The sequence below is a fragment of the Triturus cristatus genome, chromosome 4_2 (genome assembly GCF_964204655.1).
Source record: "Triturus cristatus chromosome 4_2, aTriCri1.1, whole genome shotgun sequence".
NCBI classification, from domain to species: Eukaryota; Metazoa; Chordata; class Amphibia; order Caudata; family Salamandridae; genus Triturus; species Triturus cristatus.
The window spans coordinates 361,067,807-361,090,874 of record NC_140586.1 but is presented as its reverse complement, the minus strand read 5'-3'; the positions used below and the strand labels follow the sequence as shown (position 1 = coordinate 361,090,874).

Genomic DNA, 23,068 nt, shown 5'->3' with positions numbered 1-23,068 from the left:
CAATCTCCTGGTGCCATGTCAAGGCACCACTCCAATGTTTGGGGGGGCATGGAGGATGGGGGGGGTTGGGCACAGGGGAAGTTCACGGGAGGGGAGGTGGGGTAGGAGGGAGCTAAGGATGGGTCGGGCTCCAGGGTCAAAGGGGGCAGGGGTGGGGGACCAGACTGTGGGTGGAAGGGGGGCACACGCTTGGTGTGCTTTGGGGACTAAAATAGAGGGAAAATATGCGGCAGGCAGTTGGCCACAGATCTATATTTTGCACTGTCTCGTAATAAATTAAGCATTGAATCATGCAAAGTGAATGGCCTAAATGAAAAATTGAAATGTCAGCGTATGCTAGCCTGATTTGGTTCTCTAAATGCAGATATAATACTTTTGTAGGAGATGCACCTAAAAGATAAAGGCTGTCAGACGCGTATTCCTATGCATATCTAACATGCATACTTTGCCTCATCATAGGCTTCACTTCGAGGAGTTGCAGTGCTGATCACACGAGCAGCCCAGTCTGTGGTCCTCAAGGTAGATCGCAATCTGGGGGCTAGATCGAGTTTGGTTACAATGCAAATAGGGAAGTACCTATTCCCTTCCCTCCAACACGATCTTCATTCCCTTTTGCAATAAAAGACAGGTCATCTAATAGTAGGTGGGGATTTCAATTTAAATCAGGATTTGCTACTAGACACTTCACACGTAAATAAGTATCAAAACAAGCCCAAATCCATACGTGCTCTACAAAATCTTACACAAGACTTTGCTCTTGTCGATACTTGCCGGGCTCAAAATGGGTCTACACGTCAATATATATGTAACTCAAAACGGTACGGTACAGCCTCACGTTTAGTTTTCTATTTAATATCACATCTAGTCTCATGGGAGGATGCTGTAATATTGAATAATGCATTTTCTGATCACTCACTGATTAACTTAGTCATACCGTTGGCTATACCATTAGCACAGGGACCAAGATGGAGCTTCAATAAAGTACTCCTCACAGATGACTCTTGGGTCATGCATATGATGAATAATCTAGAGGAATGTTTGAATTTTAATGTAGACATTAAAGGTGTTTTTTAGAGGTCATTTGCTCCCAGGTTGCTCTAAAACAGGAGGAGAAAATACAGCGAGTTAAATTATGTAAGAATTTAGAGGAAGCCACAAAAGCATACACACAGGCACCCAATAAAACTACACAGATGACGTTAGCTGAAGCTAAGTATAACTCCCGGAAATTGTTTACCGCCAAAGAAATTGCGAGCCACACTTCTTATCTCCAGAAAAGATACAAGGAAAATGAATTTTTGGAAAAATAATTAGCCTGGTTTTCGAAGAGCAGAGCTAATGCCAAAATCATTACAAAACTCACGACCCTTTGAGTGAAAAATTCGTACACAACCTTTTGAGGTCACTCAGACGTTTCTTCAAAATTACGCTAGAATATATTCTGAATCCGATGATAGCTCCATCACGGTTATTAATGGATGGCTAGGTGGTGTCCAAGTTCCGAACTTACCCTTGGAGCAGGCTGACTCCATAACAACGCCAGGAACACTATTGAAGTACAACTAGCAATTAAGTCACTACCCAACGCTAAAGCTTGCAGAAGGGACGGATTACCTGCAGAAATATATAAGGTGTTTTCGCAGCAACTGGCACCCATCCTTGCCCGCCTTTTTAATCATATACTTCAGGAGTGTCCTATACCTAGTACCTTTACCGACTCTGTAGTGGTTATATTACTAAACAAGCATTTACAATGCAATGGTCTCGGCATTGTCAAAGTTAGAGCTATTGGTATTGCTCATGACATTGCTTTGACATTGACTTAACAGATGTTAATGCAGTGATACTAATCTAAAACACAAGCATTCAAGAATGAACCTGGTTTAATCTGAAATACTCTTTAGCATATTTTACGTGACGTTTGCTGCATTATTAACATGACGAATATTTTGATAAACGACGCTTGCTCTGGCTCCTAGACACAAGCCAGACCTGCTCGCCCGATGAACTTCATGGCTCACCTCTAAAAAGGTACGCTTATTTACTCTTTTATTTTACGCAGATATCGTTACAGTTGGCAAAATCAACCACGCCCTACAAACTACACAACTAAACACTGCGACCATTACACGTCCCCGAACACACAAAGCTGCATTCGACTTCTGCCGCAAATATTGAAGTGCGAGTGTTATCATTGTGAGGTGTGTTCAGAAATGATCCCGCTGTTTGCTGTCAAGATAAGAGCAGGGCCGAGTCCGCAGTCCGTCCTATGAGCAGCTTAATATTCACGCTTCACATGAGAGAGAGATCCGTCATCCGCCGACGAGCGCCGCAACATGACCGGAATCACTGCACGGACAGCTGGTAGACCTGATCCTCGCTATATGAGAGTATTTTGCAAACATTGGAGGAATGTGGCGTAAAGGCCAGAGCTGCTGACCTTGGCGCTGGGGAGCCAGGTTCAAGCTACAGCGTGAGCTCAACTTCCTGTGATTCTGGCCAAATCACTAAATCTCCCCGTGCCTTCCAAAAGTGAATGTGTCCTTGTGTAACGGAACGAACTGGAGCTCACGTAAAGCGCTTGAATGCCTTCATGTCGAAAGAAGGCGTCTATGGATTGTTACATCATCCCAGCCATAAATCTGACCTCTCTAATCTGTTAGGACACTGCCCGCGAATACTATGACGGGCTGCGCTCTCTTTTTCCACTGTCTCCGCCCGTCAATAACACCCTATCCAACCCTGAACCATGGCAGAGGGCAGCTCTGAGACACAAGAATGCACACAAAGCGCTACTCACACCGAGGCTGGCCAGCCGGGTCTGGGCGCCGACCCTTGGTTTGCAATGACGCCGTTCGCTGGCAGCGAGCACAGGGCGGGAAGGCTGCTCCCTGCAGGCACCGGGGTGATGTTGTTGTGTCTGCTCCTCGCTGCCTCCTGCCAATGTGCATACATCCGGCACACGGCATGGACACCCAGGCGATACAACCCTCCCCAAGAGTGCGGCCCCGCCCCCTCCTTGCCAACGGATGAGCAGCAGCAATAAGCAGGAGAGATGGCGCGCCTGGTCGCAGTCTGCAGGGACAGCGAGGAGAAGTTCCCGCTGTTCATCGAGGACACCCTGACGGCGAGTGAGGGCGAGGGCAAGAGTGGGTGACCCGTGGTGCAAAGGTAGCTCGCCGACTTTGTAACCAAGAAACAGCGTGTCATTTTCGGATTGGGGGGCGTGTTTTTGTTTCTCTCCTCTTGCCATTGGCTGGAATGTTTATATTCCAGAGGAGAGAAAGAATCGAAAAAACCACGCCCCCGAATCCGAAAAAGACGGGGCTTAAACGGACAGACGCCCCTCTCCTCCAATGGCTGGCCTCCGTTTAGGAAGCCAGCCAATGGAGAAGAGGGGCGGGTTCAAGCCCCGTACTGAAATCGTTAAATCTCGCGAGCGAGACTGCGCAAGCGCAGCCTTCGCTAGCCGAGACCTAAAAAGAAAGGAGACACTTCTAGCTTGTCACATGACACCAAGTGGGGCCATTTCTGATGTTTATCTTTACAGAGTATTTTCTGCAAGGTTTGAATCGCAATTAAGTCTCACACATAGTGCGAGTGTGACACAAAGTTTTGAATCTCACACACAATAGCACTTAAACCATGATAATGTCACACATAAGCAATCTGAAACTTGACAGCTATGGTGGTTGATATACCTATCCCGGATTCTGCAACGGTGGAGAGAGCACTAGATGGCCCCATGTGATATGCGACACCGTAGCTCATTCTTGACAGTTCAATCAATTGCACTTTAAACGTCGGATTTTTAAGCTTTTGCTTACAATATTAAAAGGAAGCAAAACGATGGTGGCTGAAAAGTAAGGTCTGGCTGATGGTGTCAAACATTACATGTGACCATTTAGCAGTTACGATCTACGTACGACAACCTGTAAACTCACAACCACCACCTGCAGCACTGTTTATTTGGTGGAGGCATTCATGACAGATGTCACACATCCCTCTCACTATGGGTAGCTCTTCTAGCCACAACACTGGCTGCAGTGAGGGAACGGATTTATCGCAAGCTTCGCTTCGGTTACAGATACCCACATCCCCCTTTCTGGTAGCCCTGACTTTCTCCACCCCGTTGCTTTTCACCTGCTGTGCTGCAACTGGGGCTTCGGACGCACCCCCTGGAGGAGTCCTGAATGTGCCTGCAACTTCCAGAGGCCTCTGAGCGCCGCCGTCTTGGCTTTAGAGCCCGCACACTTTTGCAGAGCACTAGTTACGGTACTTTGGTGTCGCACTGCCTCGACAGTTTGAGGACATATTGGTGAAGGAACGAGTCGCAGGGGCGAGCACTAGAACACTCCCTTTATCTAATCTCGCCTACAAGAAGATGCCATCTTTGTTGTGCAAATATAATGTGATTCGTACGCCATTCAGTCGGGTAACTAAAGGTGGAAAGGAAAACACTGTGAAAACGCATTTTTCTCATCGTTCGTCAAGATGCGATTTAACTGTACTATTCGCAAGTCAATTAAACCTTAGAGTCACAGAAATTGAAAACTAGCAAGAGTGCATACACAAATATGTATGTCATGCATGCCAATAGCCCCGATTGGGCTGGAGACTCGATTTTTTAATCCAATATTGAACCTTAAAAAGAGATGAACTATAGGATTTTCATCGAGGACACCCTGACGGCGAGTGAGGGCGAGGGCAAGAGTGGGTGACCCGTGGTGCAAAGGTAGCTCGCCGACTTTGTAACCCAGAAACAGCGTGTCATTTTCGGATTGGGGGGGCGTGTTTTTGTTTCTCTCCTCTTGCCATTGGCTGGAATGTTTACATTCCAGAGGAGAGAAAGAATCGAAAAACCACGCCCCCGAATCCAAAAAAGACGGGGCTTAAACGGACAGACGCCCCTCTCCTTCAATGGCTGGCCTCCGTTTAGGAAGTGAGAAAATAAAAATTAAAAGATCACATTAACCGGTTCTGTCCCCTCGCACACTTTCCTTTCTCTGCTGCTCCAAAACAATTCTATACAGCATCCGTTTTAGATACAGCATCCATTTTAGAATTCACTTCAGCTTGCCCAGGATCAGCCAGTTCACGTTTCTCCTCAGGTTGCACAAGTTCTTGGTCAGTTACACCCACACATTTTTGTGGTTAAGCCGATTCTGAAAAAGGGCCCACCAGCCTTCTCTTTTCAGAGAAAAAAGGCTTATCTAGTATCTCTTCGAAGCCAGCTGGCCTAACATTCACTGAGGCCCGCAGATTGTCAGATATTTCAGCTCCCTCCAAGGTTGTCTGTTCATAACCTAAGCACCAGCTCCCCCACCCTCTGATAAACAAAAACCCAAGCTGTTTCCTTGAAAAGTACGTGTCTATCTGTGTTTTGCTTATGTGCCTTGAGCAATGCTGAATTGCAACATCTTTCTGCTACGAACTAGGAGGGCTCTTCCCAATGACTTGCAATATATTGTGAAATGTATAATGTGAAATGTATAAAAACTGTATTCAGTGAATAAAGTGTCAGACCACTCCTGAACCTGCTGAGGTGAAGGAGCTCTCCCTTAACTCAAGTTAATGAATAAAGGCCCATTTAACTCTTACACCACGGACTACTCAGTTCATTATTTCATTTATATTGATAATTTATAGAAATTCAGACCTGGTAATTAATTTATTTACCACAGAAGCCAGCCAATGGAGAAGAGGGGCGGATTCAAGCCCCGTACTGAAATCATTAAACCTCGCGAGCGAGACTGCGCAAGCGCAGCCTTCGCTAGCCGAGACCTAAAAGGATAAATCAGAGCTCCACCCGAATTCATACCACCCCATAAGCACTGTCAACAGTGATTACAAGCTATTTACTAAGATCTTGGCTAAAAGGATCTCATTAGTAACATTGTCAATCATTCATAGCGGTTTTTACCCTGGAGGTTTATTTCCTCAAATACAAATATGGTGCAAGCGATACATTTTTTTCCAACCAGAATGTTAAAGCTGCTGCTATATAGCTTGTCACAGAAAAATAATTCAATTTAGTCGAAGGGGAAGAGCTATTGGCAATTCTGCATACATTTGCATTTCCGACAAACTTTCTGCACCTGCTGAAAACATTGTGTTCTGGGGCCAAAGCTGAGGTGTTGCATTCTAGTTCTCCTCCCACGTCATACATCCGCAATGCATTGTGGATATGGAGGATGCTCTGAATTACAGTTAGCGAGAGCAGCCTGTCACAGCGCTCCGCTCTCCCTCTCCAATAAAGACGTGGAACCTTCAAGCTGCAGTCTCCGTGTGCTTTATCCAGGGTTATTGGACTTTACAAAAGCATCCATAATTATTATTAATTCCCTGGCTGGGGAGATATGCATCAAATGTGGTACTCGTCAAGGGTGCCCTATGCCTCCCATTCTATTTGCACTATTTACAGAACCATTAGCTTGAGCCATTCGTCAGGATCAAACCATTAGTCCACCCATTGCTGGAGCTTTTAAGCTTAAACTGTATGCTGATGACATAGAATCAGTCTTAGCTGCAAATAAGACAAACGTCCAGTGTGCTTTTGAAAAAACTGCAGAATTTGTTGCTATCTGCGGCTACAAAATCAATCAGACAGATTGAAGGATTATTGTTCACAAGCTCCCCTGAGATACTCCTAGCAGCCGTGAGCACGACGTTTCAAGCAGGGTGACCTATTAGCTATGTGGGTATGAAGGTGACCCCAAACCACGGCGATTTACACACTCTTAATTATGGATCCCTACTAGTCAAAACTTGTCCGCGAATTCAACAATGGGATAGACTTCCCCTCACAATCATAGGGCGCATTTTGCTTATAAAAAAGAATTTGCTCATCCTTTTCTAATGTCTTGATCAAAATTCCTAAATCATTTTTTGAAGCTATTGATGCAGACATATGTACATTTATCTGGCAAAAGAACCAACCAAGGATTAAGCTCTCAGTTCTTCACTTAACTCAAGAGGAAGGGGGGCTGGCTCTTTCATGTTTTAAAAACTACTACCAAGCCACCCTATTAAACTGGTTGACCTTCACCTCTAAAAAAGCATCCAGCAAGAATAAATATTATTTGAACAATATGTTAAAAGCTGCCAAAATTGATCCTGTCTCTCTTTTATAGATCACTAGACTACCAAAAAGAACCAGTTATAAGACTCCCCGCATTATGGTAGATCACTTTAATTGCATCCGGTATGAATATAAAGTCCCGTATTTTCATCCTGAGTTAAAACTTAACTCCTGTTCAGGGTTTGGCCTAAGCTTTGACCGGTCCGCGCTTAGTTGTTGGGCAGGTTTGGGGTTTTTCAGCAGCTCAGAGATTTTTATCGTAACAATCAATTTAATTCAGAGCAAAGAATCATTAAGCAGAACACATTAATCAGGCCAACCCTTTTTTTAGTTTTACTCAAATACAGCATTAATAATGTAGTAACTCGACAGAAATGAATGAAGCTGTAGAGAAAATATGTCAGGGTTTTTTAATTTCTCGCCTATCTGGGACTGAAAATTGGTATTGATTTTTACTTCTGCACGAAGGACCGAAGTTAGTATCTGACCATATTAGTAAAATAGCAACTATTACAGGCAGAGATATCAGTAGAGCGCATTGGAAGTATTATAACCAGATGAGTGGAAAAGCCACCCGAGCGGCTAACTTTAAGCGCATGGCATTCTATTGTAAATGGATGTTATAGTATACTGCGGATAAGATTAAAAAGATGTATCCTTTACACCCGTATTGACAGGATTTTTTGCTCGCTGTCCCTGGTAGCTAATGTGTTGGACACTACATATTTAGGTAAAACCCTCTCCGATCATAACCCGTTGGAAGTAGTTGTGAAATGGGGGAGGGTGCCTACACCCATTCCGACATGGAAACTGCAGCCCACTCTGCTAGAGGATTCGGTGTTCAGGGATGCGCTATCCACAGCAATAACTAACTATTTTGATGTGAATGTACATACTGCCGGCACGCGGCAGCTTGAGTGGGACGCATTTAAGACAGTGCTGCGGGGAGTTGCAATTAGTACACAGGTGGGGGCCCATGCTGCTGTACTTAATCGGCTCAAAGCCGTTGAGAATAAACTCGGGGAGTTAGAACAGGAGGTTGTACAGAGTGCTTCGGGGAACGAGGAATTACAGGACGCAAATATTCAATATGCAGAACTGCTGGAAGACTTACAAGTGCTAGATTACACCTTATATACCCAAAAACAGCATGCTGAGGTTGATAGGACAGGACCATTGTTGGCCAGGATAATACGCGACGTCCCACAGACGGCCCCGATACTTGAAATTAATACACAAGAGGGTGTTCTTGCAACCACACAACTAGAAATAAATGTGGCCTTTCAATCATACTATGAGACGTTATATGCCGCCCCAGCAGAGCCTGATCAGAACAAGTCTGACTCCTTCTTCGAGGAACTCCCCCTCCCGCAGGTATCAGATGAGATCAGGAAGGAGCTCGAGAGCCCAGTGACGGAGGCAGAGATTAGAACGGCTATCCGGGCACTTCCCAGGAATAAGACTCCGGGGCTGGATGGCCTGCCAGCTGAGTTTTATGTGACTTATATGCCCTTGCTAGTCCTGCACCTACGCCAAATGTATCAGGAGTCTCTGGAACTTGGCTCTCTGCCACTTACCACACTTCAGGCACTGGTGGTCTCTTTGCCCAAACCGGGTAGGGACAGTAAGGATATTGCAAGTTATCGACTCCTTTCATTACTCAATACAGACTATAAAATTTTAAGTTAATTGTTAGCTAATAGGCTCCAAGGCCACATACCCCGACTGATTCACACTGATCAGTGCGGGTTCGTACCGGGCCGCAGTACAGCCCATAACATCCGATGGTTGCATCACCTTATGTCGCACTCCAGAATGCACCCTCAACATCAGGGGTGTATCTCATTAGACATGCGTCAGGCTTTTGACTCTCTCCGGTGGGACTACATGTTCCGAACTCTACCGAAATTCGGGATACCGGATGTGTTTATACAATGGGTCTCCCTTTTATACACTAATCCCACTGCTAGAGCTCGTACAGGACAATATATTTCGTGACAATATGCAGTGGCGAGAGGCACAAGACAGGGCTGTCCGCTCTCCCCCTTAATTTTTGTGTTAGCTCTGGAACCCCTACTGGAGAAAACTCGTAGACTGGCGCTCCATAAGGGTATTACAACTGGCTATGATACGCATGTTGTCTCCGCCTATGCGGACGATATTATCCTATATCTCACAAACCTTGGTGGTGTCTCCTCGTCCCTCCCTGTCCTATTTCAAACATTTTGCTCATTGTCAGGGCTTGCTATCAATTAAACTAAGTCAGATGCCTTCGCGTTTACGGAGGGGTTGCTGCAGGACACTATACAATTCGGGCAGTGGTCATTCCGGGTAGCGCCGACTACGATTAAGTATTTGGGTATCAACATGTATAGGGAACCAGTAGATGTAATAGATGGCAATGTAACCCGTGCGATAAACTCACTGAGAGGTCAAATAAAGTTCTGGACGTCTCTTCCCCTCTCGGTGCCTGGTAGAGTGCCTATTACCAAAATGGTGATGCTCCCACGGTTACTTTATTACTTCACGAACCTACCAATTGTGCTTCCGATGAGCGTGTTCAAGTTGCTGGATACACTACTGGTGGAGCTGACCTGGGGTCCGGGTCGGCGCAGAGTAGGCCTAGCCAAACTGCAACTGTCCAGCAAGGGTAGGGGTATGAGCGCACCGGATTTCAGGGCATACTGTTACGCGGGACAGCTGCAGTGGTTGGCATATTGGATAGTGGGGCGCAACCTCCAGGAAATAGAAATGTGACAGAGAGAATGGAATGGAGGCTACCTGCATGCGCTGCTGCTGCCCGTCGAGTGCTCGCGCCATCCGTTTCCACATTACTGAAGGTGGCAATAATATACTGGAAAAGGGCATTAGCTGTGTAGGAGGTGTCTAAGACGTGATAAGTAGGTCATATAAGAAATGTTTTATATGCAAAATAGTTGCTGCTAGTCCGAACTTTGTCTGAGTGTGTTGTATCTTTATACTAGCTATATGCAATTTCATGAGGGTTCATGGGGAGGGAGGGGGTGCTATTTTGTGTAGTTATGTTCAAAGAGTCATGGACTGTGTTTCGAATTGTAACATGTCGACAGAATGTGCAATGATCATTACAACTGTTCACGCTGATCGGTAATTACGGAAATATTCCTGCACTGTATGACATATGTGTGTCATGACAATTAAAACCTTAATAAATATTTATTTATTTTTAAAGATTAAAAATATGTATAATGGAGTAGAAGCCAGATATCACTAAACGCTGGAAACGCCCGGAGCCCCCGCCCAAGATAGCCTCGTTTCACTCATTGACCACTTGGAGGCAAGCAGAGAGCGTTGCTCTTCATCGTGAAAATACCATGGGGATTGGTAAACACCCGATGGCGACTGCATGGGACACAATTATCCTTGACTTCCGCACTGCTTGGCAGGCAAATGCAGAACCCAAGGCACTCATCATGTACAATGGTGATACACTAGCCACCACGAACCATGAAACATAGTAGAAACACAAGTACGACCCACTAGACAAACCATCACTAGACCTAATAACTCAACATCACACATATATGTCCAGAGTACACAACATCTGATGGAACAGGAGGGACATAAATCTGATCCGATCACTAACACAAACTATAAGCGCTGGGGAGTAATAGATAACCAAGTTGGACAAAAGTTAATATTGTTCACACCCTGACCCTGCCTTCATTCCCCCTGACACTTCACCCCCCCACCTAGCCCTCCTTGCTTGCCCCATACATGCTGCACGTAGATATGTGCAATCTTGTTGGACACACCAATGAACAATTGACACTTCATCACATGCAGTAATCAGACCATCACTGAAGACATGATATGTATTGTTACTCAACATAATTTTAACCTAAAATGCAGATGCATTCTGACTGTATATATTGCTGATATGTGCACATGTATAATGTTAATTACTCAGAAATTAATTAACAAATTTAAACCCCCAAAAAAGAAGACGCCAGATGTTTTAGATGTTGATCGGATGCTGGGGATTGGCTTCAATTAATTTTTATTGCCCTAAACTGAGGGTGTTTTGGTCTACTAATTTTAATGAAATAGGAGTCCAGACGAGATGAATAATTGGCCCCGATCCACTGCGGGCATTTTTGGCACCCCGTAGAGTGTAAACAATCTCCCTACCAAACTCATTCAACTATGTTTCATAGCCACATTAGTGGCAAAGTCCTTAATACTAGCAAGGTGGAAGTCAACAAACATACCCACTATGACCTAATGGAATGTTAAAATGTCTAGGGTGAAGAATCATGAGAATCTGTAAACAAAGAGAGTCGGGCCAATAAGTGCTTTAATACAATTTGGTCAGATTGGGAAAGAGTTGGAAGCGGCAATTCTATTAGACCTTTGATTTCGCTAGCCAATGTGGAACAAAGGAGGCGCAACTTTCAATCATTGGTGACAAGTATCCTATCAACCTTTGTGATTATTGTATTCGATTTCTTTTGTAAATGAATTGCTATTTTTTCTCAAATTCTTAGCCAGCCAGATACCGGTTAGATGCAACGTCATTCACAAATATGATTCATTTAATCACTATTAATTTTCACGATTATTGCATTTGAATGTATGTAAATTGATCAATTGGTAATCTGAAGTCTTATTTATGAAGTGAGGAATGCCATATCTGCTGCATTTGTGATCAATAAAAATACAATTTTAAAAAACAGTGTATAAATTTACTTTTGACTATCATTTATTAGGAGCGTCATGTCTGTGTGCAGTAATTTAATTCTACATATACTCCGCAATTGATGCAAAAAACGTTTGCCTTTTATGGTGTAGCAGCCTTTAATTAACAGCATTTTTCAGGCACCTTGAAATAGCTCCATTGACTATTCCTTCAAGTTGTGTTGCTTTCATTCATTTTAAACACATTTCTCTACAGCAAATAAAACAAGCATAATGCAAGGAAATGTAAATCGCCCTCCACGCTTTTTAGCTGAACCAGGCGAGCTATTGTTAAAATGGAGTGTCTAGATCCATGTATTTAACAACTATTTGGGATTTATTGCTGGCTTAAGATTCTATCCAGAAAGAAAAAAATACTTGTTGGTGCATCATCTAAAATTTGAAAGTCAAGCAGTATTTGAACATCTACCGCCTCTTCCTTTAAAACAAGAAGGATCCAAGGCAACATTTGGAAATGATACCTTGGATGAATTTCAAGACACAATCAAAAGATTAGAAAGTCAATTTGATACTCAACCACGTTTGGTTTTACACAGATACAGGTTATTTTCACATGAAGAACAAGCAAGTGAATCCATAGATCCATACATTGCATCATTAGAGGTCGACTCATATGGGATCAAATTACCACCAGATGCATCGACAAAAAAGTTCAAGTAAAGTGAATTGACTAAAAACTTCGCCCATGTTGAAGATGACTAAACTATCTACTTCAAGCAACAAATACAAAAGAACCTACTTGTTATAGATGTGGAATTATTTCACATCAGGCTAAATTTTTAAAAAGTCTAGTACAAAAAGTGTTGTATGATAGGGAGGAGTAATGTAGTTAAAATGATTTTTTACCCAAAATTCTTTACTTTTTCAGGGCCATCCCTCTCAAGGTAGGAAATCAATGGTTTAAAGCAATTAACAGGATGATCTCAAGATTCTTATGGGCCTACACCTGGCCCAGAAGGGCGTTGAAGCATCTGACTCTTCCTAGAGACATAGAGGAGTGGGCAGTTCCCAACCTTAGACTTTATTACTGGGCTACCGCCCAACAACAGATTGCTATCTTTTTTAGGATTAAAGAAGAGGCGGTGGTCAATGAAATTTACTCCCCTACACCATATTAGCTGTTGATTGGGGAAGAGGCATGGAGAGGCCAGTTACGGCAGCTAGAATTTGTTTATTTCAAAGGGGTGAGATTCAAGACTCTTTGATGTGCATATAAAACCTGGTCAGCGGTCCGGAGAAAAATGGGTATTAGTCGGTGAAATTTTTATATCCCTCTACTAAAAAAAAGTATTTTACCAGATATCTTCTGGGATTCTCATGTGGGACGCTGGAAGGAGCAAGGTCCTTTTAGGCTGGAGGATTTCTTCCATGTGATTGAATTTATTACAATTGAGACCCTCCACCTTAATTTTAACCTGGAGCATAATGAATTCTTTAAGAATCTGCAGATTTGTGATTTCCTCAGGAAGAAATGGGGAGGGGTTACAGGGTCCTCTAGGGAAGAGCTTGTGGAAGCGATAACAGGAATGCAGACCTCTATAGGGTCATTGTATTGGGTTCTTAATAGTTTAATGCCAGACTATATGGATAAACACGACAGACAGTGAGTGGCAAGAGAAACTGCATATAGGAAAGGGAGTCTTTTGTGAATGTCTAGATCTTGCCAAGTCTTTTTTGGTTTCAGCGAACCTGTAAGCCCAGCATTTTTTAAACAATGTTTAAGGTATACAATACCCCGGGAAGAATCGCGAAATGGACCCCCGATGTCCTCTTCATAGTGCCGATTTGGTACATATGTTTGAAGAATGTCATGCTTTGGGGGTTTTTAAAGGGGATATAACTGACTTTCTGGAGAAAATTATAGCCTTAACATTTACATTACTCCCCAGCTTATATTTGGGGTTCATAAGTGGTTCCAAGCTATGCACAGGCATTAATGTTAATCGCAATGACAGTTTTTAGATTTTGCTTAGCGACGGCTTGGTTGGATAACTTTCCTCCTAAGCTCCACCAATGGTTAGCCATGTATCATATCGAAATGGCAGTTTTGCACGGAAAAGTAAATTAGCCAGGAAAAAAGGGCAAATGGTGTGGGCTCCTATTTATGACTGGATCACTACGATGTTAGAGTGATTGTAATGGGAGGAGAACGGGGAGTCGGCTGCCGCTTGGCTTAACTGATCTATCTGCACTTTACTTGATTAATTATTTATTGTTTTAGTATTTTTCTGGACTGAGCTATTGTATCGTTGTAATCATGGGAATTCATATCTTTTTATGCCCTATTGGATTTGAATTAATTGTAATAAGAACTGTCTGCTTGGACTGGGGCGGGGGGTTATTATTAAAACTTAATAAATAATGTTTTTATTTTTTTTTAAGTGTAGTATAAACACTATGAAAAGAAAGGCGTTTTGCAAGGGTTTGCAAATCTAATAGGAACAATGTTGTTAGAGCTATTGTCAATGAAGAAAAGAATGAAGATTTGAAAGAACATGTTTAGTAGAAACTGAAATTTATATAGCGCTTACTACTCTTCATGAGGAGTTGAAGTTCTTGCAGAGACAGGCACAAAAGTAACTCTCATAAAGAAAGAACATTTAGATAATGATATTAAGAGTTCCAATTTAGATATTTCACATCTAGATGATGCAATTAAATATGATAATAGATGTCATACAGTTTCAAGTCTTTCTGGATTCAGGCTCATAAATTACTATTTTGTCTGATCTCACATTTTATCACAAATGGCCAAAAGGTATCAAACCTTTTCAAAGTGATGTACATCCAAGTGCTTATGGTGGTCATAAACTGAACATTCTAGGATACTTTGTTTCCAAAAAAACTATTAAGGAAAATTAATAGAAGGTAAATTATATATTGCAGAGAAGGGTATAGACATTTTGGCTGCCTTCACAATAATACATTTAAACTCACATTCGAACCTGGTGCACAAGTATATGGCCTGGCCTCAATTGAACAAAATAAAATGTGTATACTACCTCCATTTTCTAATCATCACATCAGTGTGACAAGAACATTTTAAACACTAATACACAGAGTATTCTATAGAAATGTCCAAAAATATTTTCTCAAAAACTAGGAAATTTCGAAAGAGTTACTCACACTATAACGTATACTACTACTACTCTCCACCACCTTACTCAAAACCAATGCACCCTACGCCACTGCACCTATGCCAACTACTTTGCACCACTGCACTTTATGCCACTATATTTTACAAGATTCTACTCTATGCCACTGCACTCTACGTAACTGCACTCTACGCCATTCTAGTCTACTCTGCACCACTGTACTCTAAGTCACTGCACTCTGTGACGCTCTACTCTATTTCACTCCTCTCTGCACCACTCTACTCTGCACCAATCTATGACCCGGCATGCTACAACTCTACTCTGCATAACTACACTGCATGCCACTGCACTCTACTCTGCACCACTCAACTCGATGCCACTCTAATGCACTCTACCCCACTGCGCTCTATACCTCTGCACTCTACACCTCTGCCCTGTACTACTCCACTCTACTCTGCATCAATGCACTCTATGCCTCTTCACTGTACCGCACTTTATACCATTGTACTCTACGCCACTGCAATCTACTCTGCACCGTTCTACTCTATGCCACTGCACTGTACACTATTCTACATCACTGCACTCTATGCCAATGCACTCTACACCACTTTACTCAAAACCAATGCACTCTTAAGCCACTGTGCTCTACATCAATCTACTCTGCACCACTGTACTTTATGTCCCTACACTCTTGGTCACTCTACTACACTGTTCTACGACACTCCACTCCATGATACTCCACCATACTCGACTCTATGACTCTATTCCACTAAATTCTACTCCACAGCACTCTACTCCACTCTATGCCATTCTATGACACTACTCCATGCTACACAACTCCCTCTATGCCACTTTACTACACTCTATTCTATGACACACTACTCCACTCCACTTTATGCCACTCCACTCTATGACAATCTTCTCCGCTTTATGCCACGCTACTCTACAACACTCTACTCCACTCTACGCAAAACCCTCTACACCACTCCACTCTGCTCTACACCACTCCACAAACCTCTATGCCACTCTACTCTATGCCAATCTACTCCACTCTACGCCCTTACACCCCATGACACTCTGCTCCCTCCATGACACTCCACAACAGTGTACGTTACTCCATGACACTCCACTTCATTCCTCTCCACGCCACTCAACTCTACTGTACGCCACTCCTTAACACTCCACTGTATTCCACTTTACGACACTCCACTTCACTCTCCTTTACCCTACTAACTTTTTGCCGTGCTGAACAGCAGCTCCTCTGGTGTACCACATTGCTAAAACATATTGGCAAAGCCAATGGCTCTTACAAACGATGTCTGTGGACAGATGGCAGATGACACATTATGGAACTTGTATCCAAATAACAGATTTATCTTTCTGGCAGATGCGGTAGAGATCTTCAATCAGGGAACAGGGCAGTTCTTGCAATTTGCCAAATTAGCAGCCACTGCGTGGGGCATCTGGCCCTCGTTTCCAGACAAGCCCCTGGAATCACAGACACTGGTGACTCGGCTCGGTATGGTGGTGGGTAGAAAACTAATTTCACATGTTTATAGGGCATTACAGGAAGACATACCGTTGCCTACCCTACCGGTTCAAGTTAGGTGGCAGGGGGTGATGGGCGAGCCAGTCTCGGATAAGGACTGGGAGGTTATTCATGAGGTGGTGAAGAGGACCTCTATCAATGCACGATTCAAACTACTACAATACAATATAGTACATTAGGTGTACCTCACCATCGATTACATTACATGCTATTTACCCCGATCAGGCATCTCCCTGACCATGCTGTTCTTTGAGTGGGGCAGAGCCTCGGGTTGGGCTGCTCCCAGAGAGATTAAACTGTGCCTATTGAGGATGGTCCCCGTCCGGAAGAAGAAAACCCTTATTGGGAAATATATACTGCTGGGGCCAGTTAAGCGTAGGGTGGCAATTCATTGGATGTCCCTGAGCACCCCGTGAGGGAATGACTGGATTAGAGATATGACCAAATGGGTGGTGGCAAAAGAGAGCCACATTCGTAAATTCGGGATAATAAGCTGGCAGATGACCTGCAGGCTTGGACAGCGATGCTTGCTGAGCTACTGGCTCCCCCAGATGCTATGCCCCCTTGAGGATCATGTAAGGAGAGGGTAGCGAAGATGGGAGACAGCCGCATAGATGAGAACCTGGACAGGAAGGTGTGAATAAGGATTGAACCCCAAACTGGGTGGCAACATAGGGACTGTTCTGTGAGCCGAGGGATCAATTAGGGGCCCGAGTTTGGGCAGGCTCTCCTGGATAGCCACAATAAAGTCATCGACTTGTCCTATGCGGTTGTTGAAGTAGAGCACAAGGGGGAATATTCTGGGAAAGTATATAAATACAATAAGATGTATTCTGGTTTATCTCAAATGCCAATAAAAAAGTACGCCAAAAAAATAGCTCTTGCATAGGTGAGACCTATTGGCTTTGCCAATGCTTGTTGTTGTTGGTCTGCGCCACCATCTTCATAGCTGTTCTCACAGTACTTTGATTACAAATGCTAAAAATCCTTCAGCCCTGCTTGGCTTTACAGGGATTAAGGAAGGGCATGAGAGGTTACAGTGTTAAAGAGTGCTTCAGCGCCAGGCCATCTGAGTTGATAAAGAGCTTTTTTGGGAGAGTTGGATGGGAAGGGCTGACTGATGGCTCTGCTGGGTTTGTCCCTCCTACCATGCACTACATTGCTGCAAGTGGTGCCTGCACCGACAGCACAATACAGGGGATTTCAAAGGAAAGTAGTTAGCTATTCATTCTTTATACATCACTTGTAGTGATATCAATTAGTAGAGGACTTATGGATGTAACCATAGCTCATCCATACAATGGCATTCAACAATTCAACTAGATGCAGCAAAACTTTAAAGACACTTTCAGGCCTTTGCGCTAGCTAAATAGGTGTTGGCTGATTATTTGCAAATGATACACCCTTGCACGGATTTTATCCTTTAATAATGTTGATGGTTGAACAGATAACTAATTTGACCCTCCACAAACGATTGCCAATATTACCTTGACGGTACTATCTGCTCTTTCTCTACTTGCCACCCTTCTCATGTGCTAAATTCATATGTACATTCACATAGAGGTGGCTCAGTTTTTAAAGCTTGCTTAAAAGTACCATGTGCTCAAATGACACCATTGCTGCACACAATTACAAGCGAGTAGACCACTTTCATAGGCTAATCTGCTTTTCCTTATAGGCTGCTTAGTTTTGCTTGTAAACTCACTGCTTTGAATGTATGTGTCGATGCTGGGAAAGGCAGGCTCACATTTTAAGTGCATTTCAAGAACAGTCCATCATTTATACTAATGGTTTCCAAACAAAGTCCAGGACGGTCCAATCTATGCCAAACACTCCGTTTAGCCATATAATATACATTCAAATACAATTAGTTCCAACCGAACTCATTTGCTTAGTCATTATCATGAAAGTCAGAAGTGGACGGGACCTACGTTGGACACCACTGATAAACAACATTATGAGAGCCAAAATGTAGCATGTTGCAAATGGTCACCGGATAAATAAATAACTACGTTTAAGGCATTTCAGCTTCTGAATTCATTTACTATCCATGCCCCTGGAATAGAACAGTTTTCACATGGAAGGGAATGCATTAGGAAGTGTCTGCACATGAATGCAGGTCATTAGGAGGGGCGTTTCAAGCACGTAGTAGGCTTATCACACCCATCGACTGGGTATTTTTTGGTCTTTGGTTGTGCACGTGAATCATTGAAAACAGAAAATAAATTCCCCACAATGCCACTCCACTCTAGTCTATGCCACTCTACTCTATACCAATCTACTCTACGGCATTCCACTTCATACCACCCCACTCCAGTCTACGCCACACTATTCTATGAAACTCCACTCTATGTCACTCCACATCACTCCACATCACACAATGCCACTTAACGGCAGTCCATACCATTCTATTCTGCGCCACTCTACTCTATGGCATTCCACTATACGCCACTTCATTCCAATCTACATCACTCTTCGCCCCTCTGCTCTACGCCACTCTAGTCTATGCAACTCTACTGTAGACCACTCCACACTACGCACCTCCACTCTACGCCACACCACTAACTTATAGCCATGCTGCTGTACAATATGGCTAAACTACATTAGCAAAGCAAATAGCTCTAACATAGGCGAGACCTACTGGCTTTGTCAATTCGTGTTTGTAAAGGGCAACAGCATCTGATGGTGGGCTCTTGTTACTACTGATGAAGGGCGGCAGTACCTCCTGGTACTGCTTTAAAAGTGTCTCCAGTGTGATAGTTCTATGACGCTCCTGAATATACTCTAAATAATTCTCCATTTGGGGTTTCAAACTGCCTCCAACGGATTGTGTCCTTCATACCTGATGCATTTCGGGACACTTCATGACTTCTTCACAGGTATGAAACATTTTAAAAATAATACATTTAGAACACAAAGGAAGTGTTTAGGCTTCACAAAGGGTAGGAAATTTGTTATGAAGATAAAAGTACAATGGACCCTTTGCCACTACTAGTCTCTAAGGCTAGACACCTGAAATTCCACATCCTACCTGGTCTATTGACCCAATGTGCATTATAATTCAGATTTCCAGTTTTTCGTTTTTACTGATTTTTACAGATAAATACTGACAGAAACCATCTATCTTCCTGTCTGTTTGTACTTTTAAATATGGATTTTTTTTAAACGGAAATTATGTTGTTTTTGAGTGGTTCTAAATGCTGCCAGTCATGGCTGACAAGTAAATAGCTGTGCAGATTGACAGGTATGGGAGTTAAAATAGAGAGACTGTTTCCTAATGAGGCTTAAAAAGCTATACATGTGGACAAGGCTTATACTAAAATATGCATGCGCTCATACAAGTTTAAATATGTATCAACTATGGGTATTTATATTATTAAACCCTATCAGGCATTCAGCCGTGAGGGTACATTCACTGGTTTAATAAATGTGGAAATATACTAGTTTCATATTCATGTTTTTCAGAAAACCCCAAATAATTATAGATAAACACAGATAAAATTAGCAAAAAATAAATATGGATAAATACAGTCGGAAATGCCAAAAAAATAAATATCATAAACCGGGAGCCCTGATTAAAATCTAACCGTTTCTATGGATTCTGTGTAAAAGCTGTTAAGTCTTTTTATGTTGAGACCCATGTTACTGGCTAGTTTTAAACGAAATATTCATCACATATTGTCTCAGGCAATGACAGGGAAAGGACCCCCCCACAAGTAAGTTTGACTAGAAGGCAACTCCATTGCTTTAAGTGTGAGCCCCCTTCAGTCCATTCCCGACGTTAGAGTGTAATTGTGCCCCTGCCTCCCCTCCATCCCGGATGCGTCACCGCCATGATGTGGCTGGGGGTGCACTACGCAGGTTTCCTCTGTAGTAGCAGTGCAGAATGTACGGGTTAGTCCTTCCCAGCTGTGAATGCACATATGGCGCCTTCATCCCCTCTGTCATCACCAGCAGCTGGGGTAGGCACCAGCAGTGGAGAGAAGGTGGGAGGTGGTGAAGGGCGGGGGCCAGGGGGCGACAGCAGCTGGAGGAACACAACCCTCCTCCCCCAGGCAGATGCTTTGATCTAAAAAGTCAAAGGGCCGAGAATGGAAGTCTCCCAAAGTATATTTGAACAGGGGGGAGAATGGGGGGATCTGGAGTCTGGGATCAGGCTGTATCCTAGAAAGAGTAAGAAGGAGGGTTTTGGCAAAAGAGCCCCTTCAGTGACAAGCAAGAAATGTACCCTCACTGAGATCTACAAGCTTACTCTGCGTTTACAAGCTCCATCATTGGGACGTGCAAGATCCTGATTCGAGGGATGTGTACAATTACCATGGTGCAATGCCCAAACCCATCTCAGCTGGATGTGTAAGCTTCCTGAAGTGGGAGGAACAAACTACTCTCTAGGGAGTGGATGTACAAATCCCTTCCCTGTGGTGTGCAAGCTCCCCTCTGTGAGATGTGCAAGCTTCCCTCTGTGGGATGTGCAATCTTCCCTCTGTGGGATGTGCAATCTTCCCTCTGTGAGATGTGCAATCTTCCCTCTGTGGGATGTTGTGCAAGCTCCCCTCTATCAGATGTGCAAGCTTCCCTCTGTGGGATGTGCAAGCTTCCCTCTGTGGGATGTGCAAGCTTCCCTCTGTGGGATGTGCAATCTTCCCTCTGTGGGATGTGCAAGCTTCCCTCTGTGGGATGTGCAATATCCTCAATGGGTTGAGTCAAGCTCCCCTCCTCTGCGTATGCTTGCGTACCTCAGTGGGAAGTGCAAGGTCTCTTCAAGGGTATGTGAAAACTCTGCTTAGTGTAATCCAACTCCATTCAGTGGGATGTACAAGCTCCCCTAAATGGATATTGCAAGCTTCCTCTAGTTCAAATAATAAGTTCCATTCAATCAGATGAACAAGTCCCCCTCAGTCATATGCACAGATTCTTATTAGTGAAAAGAATAGTGAAATGTGCAAGCTCCCTTCAGTTGAACGTTCAAGGTCCCCTCAGAGGGATGTGTAAGCTCACCTCATTTGGATGTGCAAGCTACCTTTGTTGCCTATGAGTAATGAATAATGTCACCTCACTGGGAAGCATAAGCTTCTCCCAGCTGGATGTACAAGCTCCCATAAATAGTATTCGTTAGCTCCTCAGTAGGATTTTCACACTCGTCTTTGTGGAAAGCAAAAGCTTCCCTCATTGGGATGTGCAAGCTTCCGTCAGCCAGATTTCCCAGCTCCCTCTTAAGGGATGTGCATACTTCACTCAGAAGGGTGATTAAGGAATGTTCAAAAAGCCCCACTGTTGGGATGCGCAACCTTACCTCAGTGGGATGTGCAAGCTCCACTCAGTGTCAAGTGCAAGGTCTCCTCAGAAGGGTGTGTAGGCTTCCCATATTATGATGTGAAAGATTGCCCCATGGGATGTGTAAATTCATCTCAGTCAAATGCACAAACTCCTGTCAGTGAGCTATGCAAGCTCCTGTCAGTGGGATACGAAATCTCCCTCAGAGGGATGCATAAATGCCCTAGTGATGCACCAACTCCCTTCAGGGGGATGAATATGGTGGGATGTACAAGCTCACTTTAACAGAATGTACAAGCTCCTCTCAGTGGGATATGCATGTTCCTTTCATGAGATGCAAAAACTCCCCGCTGAGGGATACGGAGTCCCTCTCAGGGGGATGGCAAAGGTCCCTGAGTGAGGCCCAGACACATCCTTCATTTAGGTGAACCACCTTCCTTTAGTGAGATATAGAGGCGTAACTGGACTTGTGCACCTTAATTCTGGGATAGGAATTTTTCATGAAAGGCAGCAAATAAAGTAAGCAGTTTGAGATATATATATATATCGCTAAAGGTAGGGAGGAGGAACCATATAAACATTGCACATAGTCAGCAGGTACGCTATGGGGCGTTTATTAAGGTTTAGATTCACAAATAAAAAGTAGTATGCCCAATAAAAATTCGGCATGCATTGTGTTGTGATTTCTGGGCAGCCAGCATGAGCTGGTAGGCAGGGCTGATGTACCGCGCCATATATGACGCACTCACCCCAGCCCTACCGGCCTTTCATAGGTTCCCGCCTTGTCCCGAAATCCCCCATATGAACACAGACCAGGCCGCCGCTATTGCCCGCCCAAGGAGAGCCAGCGAGTCGAGAGGCAGAGTCCAGCCTTACCTTAAGGTGCAGCGGAAGCGGCCACAGCGACAGAAGCAGCAGTGGGGGCAGGAGGCGGGCACCCCCGGGCATGGTCCGGGCTCGGAGCAGCGCGCGCGCCAGCAGCAGCAGCAGCGCCCAGCACCAGTTCAATGAGAGGCCGCATGGTGAGCGGCCCGGCCTTTACAACCTGTCCACTGGAGGGAAGCCTGTTCAGGCTTCGGGCGCTGATTGGCATGCCAACCTGAGCCCCCCGGGCAGGGGAAGGGGTGGGCTGAGAGGAGGGAGGGGCAATGGGAGGGGAGCGAGAAGAGGGGCAGAGCACCGAGGAGGCAGAGCCCAGACATGTGGGTAGAGCTAAGGCCCACGGGAGGAGAGTGTGTGTGTCTCGATGTCGAGAGTCTCCGGTCTGTAGGGGGGAACATCACCTATTTATTTGTTTATCGAAGAGCTAATAATCCGCCAGTGACAGACAGC

General features: G+C 44.1%; 1 protein-coding gene across 2 annotated transcripts in view; it reads right to left on the bottom strand.

The window, feature by feature from the left end:
- LOC146833886 (ADAMTS-like protein 2) overlaps nt 1-22,826 on the bottom strand; it is a 255,455-nt gene extending 232,629 nt beyond the window's left edge. Inside the window, exon 1 of one of the 2 annotated variants that reach the window (XM_085601779.1) lies at nt 22,613-22,826. In XM_085601779.1, coding sequence (XP_085457905.1) covers nt 22,613-22,684 — 72 coding nt within the window. In that variant the 5' untranslated portion in view covers nt 22,685-22,826. The remainder of the gene's footprint in view (nt 1-22,612) is intronic. The other variant, XM_085601781.1, reaches the window with a different exon arrangement.
- Nucleotides 22,827-23,068: the final 242 nt, after the last annotated feature.